We start from the raw sequence: 8,248 nt of genomic DNA, 5'->3' as shown, positions 1-8,248 counted from the left end.
TCCCTTAGGGGAGGGAAGCATGACACGGTTCCCCCCTGAAGGAAGCAGCGATCAAGATGTGCGGGGATGGGGGCTGCATTACGAAGCAGAGCTGAAGAAGGGCGGGAGTCGGGGGGGGCTCGGATCCTGCCGGTGCACCTGGGGGAGCAGGAGGTGGTGGTGAATATTTTACTCTAAATCAAACAATAGGACCAGAGCCGCTCCAATGATTTTGCAGAATGCGTTTGGTCGGAGACGGGGGAAGGACTGGAGAAAATGAAATAGGACCCCCGAAAATTTCTGAGTCCCATCTCATCCCCACCCTCAATCCCCCTGTGGCCTGAGCATCGCTCCAGGGGGCTCCCGGAGGAGCGCGACCCGCTCCATCCCACCTTCGTAGTCCCAGCCCCGGGAGGGCTGGGCGGTGATGGAGAGGGGGGCGGGCAGGGGGACGCAAATCGGGGATTGGAGGGGGATTAGAAAGAAACATATCTGGGCGGGGGTGGCAACGACGCCGCCAGGGGTGGTCTTGGCGTGGGAGATGGCGCGGGGGACTCGCTGGCAGTGACCGGCGCTGCCGATGCAGGCTGGGCTTCACTTACCGGGAGCTGTCCCGATCCCACCCGTGAGCGGCCCGAGCCCCAGGCGCTCCCTCCTTCCACCTGCCCGCCCCTGCCTGCCCTCCTCCCCGACCGCCGACCCCACGAGCGCGGCACGTCCCGCGTGGGTTTCGCTGCACTCCCAGGCACCAAATCCTTTTCCCAGCCCGACAAACCCCTCCAGCTCCGCCGCCTCCTGCCTCCTCCGGTCTCCCGGTCGGCTCTGGATCCTGCTTCCCACTCGGGTCCCCGTGGGGAAGCAAGGTGGGGGGAGCGTTGGGGCCGGCGGTTCCCTTCCCAACGGGGACCGGTAAGCAGAGACAAAGGCGGTGAAATATCAGTGACCGGCTAAAGCGGCTCCGAGCCCCTTCGAGCCTTTAACTAGATCGTTAGGGGATTATCCGCACCCTGAGCAGCCGCGGGGCGGGGGCAGCGGCCGCCCCGTCCCGTTACCGAGCGCCCCGGGGGACGGCGACGGTGGGAGGCGACTCACGGAGCTGCCCGGGCGCGGCGGCGGCTGGAGACGGGTCTGCAGGGAGAACGGATCGGCCAGCGGAGGGACCGTGAGCGGTACCGGGGCTGGGAGGGGAAGGGGGGCGCAGGGGCCGCCGTCTGTCGCGCTTCGGGTGCCGGCGGGGGACCCGCAGCTCGCTCTGCTCCCGCCTCCCCCTCGCCTTCCGCGGGGGGCCGAAAGTTTGTGCCCGCGGTGGGGGCACCGCTGGGGGTGTGGGGAGGCAGATCCCGGGGTATCTGGGCAGGATCGCGCTCCGAGAGCCCGAGGGGGCTGACACTGGCGTGCCCGGTGGGGGAGCGGGATTTGGGACGCGGAGCTGTGGGCAAAAGCGGGGTGTCGGGGGTGGGAAGGAGGCAGGGAAAGAAGGGGGGGGGGGCTTCTCTGTGCCTCCGCGCTGATGGGCTCAGCTTTATCCAGGGCTGTAATCCCCTTGCTCCTGTAATTAAAAACTCCGCATTACAAGGAAAACGGTGTGCAGGGAAATGTAATCAAGTCTGGAGGGGCTTAACCATCTGGTAAAGGTTAGGACCGGCACGGCGGGGGACGCGGCCGGGGGATTTGGCAGCAGCCGCGATCTGGGCTCCTCTTAATCTACCGCGGGGACGAACGCAGCATCTGCGGGGTAATACCGGTGCCCCGGGCAGCGATCGGTCTCGCTGGAGCTCCCACCGCCGTTAACGGGATCTGCCCAAAGGTGGTCTCCTCCCCAGGTGCGTCCGGCTCCGGTAAACAGATTCTGCTGAGTCCCCGGGACCCGGATTGCAGCCCCTTGCGGGGGCCAGCAAAGAAAGGGTTAAGAGACTGCCGGTGGCCGCGGTTCGGCCCCGTAGCTCCGGGCAAGGCCCTCCTCCGCCGCCCCCGGGAGCCCTAAACTCTTTGAAAGTGCAAGAGGCAAGCGAAGGCGAGGGAGGAGGCGGTGGCGCGGGTGCGACTCCTCGTCCCCGGGATTGCCGCGGGGCCATGGGGGCCGGGGCAGGCTCCGGGCGGGGGCAGCTCTTCCTCCGCACCCTCCTCTTCCTCCTGTTGGCCGAGCCCCCGGCGCGGGGGCAGCTGCGCTACGCCGTGCCGGAGGAGCTGGAGCACGGAGCCTTCGTGGCCAACCTGGGTGAGGACCTGGGACTGGATGTGTCCACTCTGTCAGCGCGGAGGTTCCGCATCGTGTCACGGGCCGGGGCCAGGCAGCACCTGGAGGTGAACCTGGAGAACGGGATCCTCTTTGTGAACGAGCGGATTGACCGGGAGGAGGTGTGCGAGGCCGGGGGGACCTGCCTGCTCCACCTGCAGCTCCTCGTCGAGAGCCCTCTGGAGCTCTACCGTGTCGAGGTGGAGGTGCTGGACATCAACGACCACGCACCCACCTTCCCTTGGCAAGAATACGTGCTGGAGGTGGCCGAGTCTGCAGTGCTGGGCGCCCGCTTCCCACTGGAGAGCGCCCAGGATCCTGACGTGGGGACCAATTCTGTGCACACCTACCGCCTCAGCCCCAATGGCTTCTTCTCACTCGAGGTGCAGACACGCAGCGATGCCAGCAAATTTGCAGAGCTGGTGCTGGAGCGTGCCCTCGACCGTGAGCAGCAACGCGTGCACCGGGTGCTGCTCACCGCTCTCGACGGCGGCGTCCCCGAGCGCTCGGGCACAGCGCACATCCTCGTCACGGTGCTGGACGCCAACGACAACGTGCCTGCCTTCGACCAGCCCTCCTATGGTGTGAGCCTTCCTGAGGATGCTCCTGCTGGCACTCTGGTCATCCAGCTCAATGCCACTGACCTGGATGAGGGCCCCAACGGGGAGATTGAGTACTCCTTCAGTGGGCACGCACCGCCTCGTGTCCGAGAGCTCTTCCACATAGAGCCCCGCAGCGGGCAGGTGCTGCTGAAGGGCCGCCTGGACTACGAGCGGGCCAGCACCCACGAGCTCTATGTACAAGCCAAGGACCGCGGGCCCTCAGCTGTGGCTGTGCACTGCAGGGTGCTTGTGCACCTCCTTGATGTCAATGACAATGCGCCAGAGGTGACGCTCACCTCTGTGTCCACACCCGTGCTGGAGGATGCCCCCCCAGGCACTGTGATCGCTGTCATCAGCGTTCTGGACCGGGACTCTGGGGACAACGGGCGTGTGAGCTGTGAGGTTAGCCCCAATGTGCCATTCGAGCTCCGCTCCTCCTTCCGGAACTACTACACGCTGGTCACCACGCAAGCGCTGGACCGGGAGGTCGTGCCTGAGTACAATGTCAGCATCACGGCACGGGACATGGGCTCGCCTGCCCTGCTGACCCGCAGCACCCTCACCATCCCCGTGTCTGACGTGAACGACAACGCACCGCGCTTCCTCCAGCCCTCCTACAGCGTCTATGTGATGGAGAACAACGCACCGGGTGCCTCCATCTGCTCCGTCAGTGCGTTAGACCCTGACTGCCAGCAAAACGCCTACCTGTCCTATTCCATTGCCGATGGGCACATCCACGGCATGCCCGTGGGCACCTACGTGTCCATCAACTCAGACAGCGGGCACATGTACGCGCTGCGCTCCCTCGACTATGAGCAGATCCGCAGCTTCCAGATCCAGGTGCAAGCACAGGACGCGGGGTTTCCCCCGCTCAGTGCCAACGTCACCGTCCACATCTTTGTGTTGGACCAGAATGACAACGCCCCCGTCATCGTTTCCCCCATGCCACGCAACGGCTCCGTCGCCACCGAGCTGGTGCCGCGATCGGCCAGGCCTGGCTACCTCGTGGGCACGGTGTCGGCGGTGGACGCGGATGCGGGGCTGAACTCTCGCCTCTCCTACCAGCTCCTCCAGGCCACTGACTTCACCCTCTTCAGCGTGGCACCCGACACGGGTGAGCTGCGCACCCTGCGGTCCTTTCTGGAGCAGGACGCGAGCCGGCAGCAGCTGGTGGTGCAGGTGCGGGATGGAGGGCAGCCAGCCCTCTCTGCCACCGTGTCCCTCCTGCTTTCGGTGGTGGAGACCATGCCCCAGACTCTCTCTGACTTCAGCGAGTTCAGCCTCCCTCCAGAAGTCTCCTCATCTTCCCCACTCACCCTCTACCTTCTCGTCTCCCTGGGCTCCATCTCCTTCACCTTCCTCCTCGCCATCCTCATCCTCACAGCCATTCGCTGCCGCGGAGAGCGGCGCTCCCGCCAAGGGAACAGCTGCTCGCCACCTCGCTGCCACTGCTGTCCCGGGTCCAGACCCTCCTCTGATGGCCTGAAGACTTCCAACCTGACGGCACAGCCCCCTGCAGGGACCGCGGCTGCCACCTGCCTTGATGTGCCTGCGGGCGGCCCCCCAGGCTATTGCTACAAGGTCTGCCTCGGTCCTGAGTCTGCTCAGAGCGACTTCATGTTCCTCAAACCCTGCAGTCCCCCACGGAACAACGAGAAGGATCCCGGGAAGAGATCCCGGCCAGACCAGCATCTCCAGGTCTCCAAAGAGGTAATATAAAGCCCAGCACTCCGCAGGTCCCCCCAGCCCCCTCCCTCAGCCTCTGCCACGAGGGAAACCAGGCACGGCTTCTGGCAGGGAATAACCGGAGCCTTTGATCAGTGCGGGAATTAGGAGCCGTCAGGCAGCGGGATCTCCACCGAGCTTCCCGACGGGTCTAATTACCGGGGGAGCGCCAGGCTCGGCTGAAGCGAGAGGAAATCCCTTCTCACCGTCTTTTGTACCCATTAGAGGCAGCAGAGATGCTCCAGTGCCCTGGGGCGGTGGGATGGTGGGGATGGCTTCTCCTTCGCGTGGGTAAGGAATTCACACCGGGACAGCCTGAGCATCGCTGCTGCTCTGCTTGCCCTGTGCTGGCCGCAGTGTCCCGGGCCTGGCTGCTGTTCTGCAGCAGGCTGTGCCAGCAGGCAGGGAGTGGGGTCTTCGGGGCAGGATTTTGATGTCAACATTTGTTAGGTATTGAAGTGAGGAATGTCTAATTTTCCCAATGAAAGACTCTCCAAAACACGATTACAAGGATGGAGAGTGATGAGGCGTCTAATCCACTTACATTTGATTTTTAATAAACCAGCCCTTCCCTTCTCTCTGCCAAGAGAGTCTCTCCACGTGTCTCCTTGCACCCCGGACTCTCTTCCCTGACACTTCATTAGATTTTCCTGCAGTTTTTGCAACCCTCCTGGGACATTGAGCATGCAGCCAATTTCTGCATCTCTCATCAATTGGCCTCTCAGACCTGGGCTAAGTAAACACTGCACATGCAAAACAGGCTTTTGAAAATTAACAGGAATAGGAAAACCACCTGTCTCTCCCCAGAATGACAGGCTGAAAACTCCCAGAGGCAGAAGACAAGCCCAAAACCACCCCAATAGAAGGGAACGTACTGATTCAATGCTCTCTCAGTTTCCCCAAACCAGGATTTTTTTCTGCTGCTTGCTTCTCCGTAAAGGGCCCAGGGAAAGTGGAGATGTGGTGCTGCATCCCTGCCTGCTGCAGCCTTGTGCTGGCAGGGCTGGGTTTTTGACAAAGGGTCCCAGGGCTGATGGACAGAGGGTCCCAGTAACCAGCCTTGTTCTTCCCTGTGTTTTCCAGGCCAAGCAGCCCAACACTGACTGGCTGCCCCCAAGCACACAGAGAGCTGCCCTGAAAAGGTACAGAATCCAGCACTGGGGGAAGAGAGGAAGCAGGTGGAAAGGGGATATGGGAATGGGGAGGTTATATCCCACACAGCTTTGATCCAGCCTCTTCTCTTTAGCTCCCAGAGCCTGGAAGATGTGGGGGAAATCCGTAGAGCCCTCCAGAAGGAACACGAGAGGCTGTGCACACTGGTGACCCCTGTCTCTGGTTAGTATTGGGATACTGGGGCTGGGAAGACCCTCTGGTCACTTTTGGAGGTGCAGTGGGGGGCATCACATCCCTGTCCCTAGCAGTGGTGAAGTTTTGTGGGTGGAAGGGGTGTCCAGGCACCAGGATGCAGGTTAGTGACACAGGACTTGCATCCTGGGATGTGGATGTGACCCGAGCCAACCTTATGCTCATCTTTTCTCCAGAGTTTCAGAAGGCTTCAGCAGGTCCCAACAGCATCTGGACACCCCAGTACAGCCCCTTGTACCCAGCCCTGGATTATCAGCACAACGTTTACATCCCAGGCACCCCCACTCTGCTTTCCAGCAAGGATGGGCCTCTCTTCCCAGGCCGGGAGAACAAAAACAGCTTCTCCACCTTTGGCAAGAGGAAGAAGATGACAACTTACTGTGACATGCATGACAGTGTGGTTATCAACAACGACCTGAAATAGCCTGGATGGCTCTATCCTTGGAATCTTCTGCATTATTTCAGCTGCCAGGTCCACCCACAGCACACACCTCCATGTATGGACCACTCAAGATTTTTGGCATTGTTGGGAGAGTGGCTCAACAGAGCATGTGGGAAGAATTTAAGGAGGAAGAGACTGAAAATTACAGGGATTGGGGGGTGGTGGAGAGGGGAATTTCTCCCATCTCATCTTGCAGAGCTGTATTGGCAGCAGGTGCTGTTTGAGGTCCATATGACCAGATTTAAGCAAATCTGCCTTGAGTTTGCCCATTCCCATGTCCCCTTAGGGACCATTCATCTCTGTAAACATTGTCACTTCTTTGTCTTGTCTGGCTGTGTGAATGTACTGAGCTGCATGCCTGTATCTCTGTCCCATGGAAAGCTGTGCAGACCAAGCCTGGCTCAACCAAGCCTGACCTTACACACTGGGACAGTGATCTCTGTCCCCGAGATCCAGCAGGATGTGTTGCATGTCTAGAGCAGCAATTGGTGTCTGTCTTCTCTGGGAAGTGAGTGCAAAACCCAGCTCATGAGTGCTTCTCTTCAAACCCTGACCCAACATTTGCAGGGCTGGACATAGCCCAGGTCCAGGGCAGAGACAGCCTTTGTTCCAGGAACAGCATGTGCACATACAGGCTGGATGGCCAGAACTGCTAGCTTAAGCACCTGAGAGATGCACAAGGTGAGGCCCTGCTGGGCAGCTCTCTAGCCCAAGGCAACATCATCTGAAAGAAAAACAGTTTCCAACCATCGGAGTGACCCCAGCACAGGTGACACTCTCTTCCCTCCAGCCCCTGCCCTCACTCAGATCTCTGTTTTCCCCAAGTCCTGAATGCCTGGAGGAACCCCTGCACTGACTGGTGCACTGGGGGCCCCACCTGCACAGGACAAACATCTCCAAATGTGCCCTTTTTCTCTTTGAGAACTTTTAGCTGGCGTTCAGGAGCCCCCAAGGGCAGGACTCCAGTCCCAGAACAGTCTCTCCCCTACCTTGTGCACCCTGCACCTGTCCACCAGTCTGTGTGTCAGCATTGCCAATTGCTCTGGTCATGGGACAGTTCATTTTGAATCCATCTGTGCAGAACATGACAGCTCTTTCTAAACGGAGTTTGTTTCACTATGTCTGATTTGTACCAATAAATTGTATTTTAATAGCTCACCCTGGCTCCTGGCTGTCCCCAAGTTGCACCCAACAGCAGGGATTGCTGCACAGCTCTTGGAGCTGTACTCCCAGCTCCAGAAAATGTGTCTGTCCTTCTGAGTTCTGGAGCAGAGAGCTGCTTTTATGCAGAGAGCTCATTTTATTCACTTCACCTGCAGTCTGGGGGCTTAAGGTCCCCTTCCCTCCTTCTCTGGACTCAGGAGCACTTTGGGGTGATGTCCAGAGGGAGCTGGAGATGTCACACAGCTCCTTGCTCCATGCTCCAGCTCGGGCAGAGGGGAATTTGCACCGTGGTGTGGGCATCCACAAGCTGCTGGGGAGAGGGGCTGGGTGTGGCACTAATGGCAGAACAACCCGTGGTTGTTAGGGTGCTTTCTGTGGTTAATTTACCCTTTTCCCTGGATAGGCAACCAGCAGTTTGCCTCAGGAGCCAGAGATAACCTGGGTCTGTGCCAGGTGTAAGGACCAGCTCCCTGGGCATAGGCAAGCCTGGATTTGTTGGCTTGTTGTGGGAAGCACTTGGCTTTCAGATGAAGCCCTGAGGTGGCCAGGCTGTGCTTGTCCTTCTCATACCCTGAACTTGCTTGGTGGCTGGCGTGGGGAGGCTGCAATGCGGCTTTTGGGATTAACCCAGAAAAGTCCTTGTCTGCAAGTGGGCAATGTGCTCTTGAGTGGAAGCAGGGGACAGGGAGCCCTCAAAGGGGCCTCGTGGGAGTCAGGGGCCCGGGAGGACAGTGC

General features: G+C 60.1%; 1 protein-coding gene across 1 annotated transcript; it reads left to right on the top strand.

The window, feature by feature from the left end:
- Positions 1–1,885: 1,885 nt before the first annotated feature.
- Positions 1,886–7,364, top strand: LOC117003199 (protocadherin-10-like). The gene is made up of 4 exons (XM_033072923.1): positions 1,886–4,527; positions 5,626–5,684; positions 5,789–5,877; positions 6,084–7,364. The coding sequence occupies exons 1-4, from the start codon at positions 2,053–2,055 to the stop codon at positions 6,329–6,331; spliced, it is 2,871 nt and encodes a 956-aa protein (XP_032928814.1). The 5' UTR covers positions 1,886–2,052; the 3' UTR covers positions 6,332–7,364.
- Positions 7,365–8,248: the final 884 nt, after the last annotated feature.

The sequence above is a fragment of the Catharus ustulatus genome, chromosome 15 (assembly GCF_009819885.2).
Source record: "Catharus ustulatus isolate bCatUst1 chromosome 15, bCatUst1.pri.v2, whole genome shotgun sequence".
Taxonomy (NCBI): Eukaryota; Metazoa; Chordata; class Aves; order Passeriformes; family Turdidae; genus Catharus; species Catharus ustulatus.
This window is presented reverse-complemented; position numbering and strand designations above follow the sequence as displayed.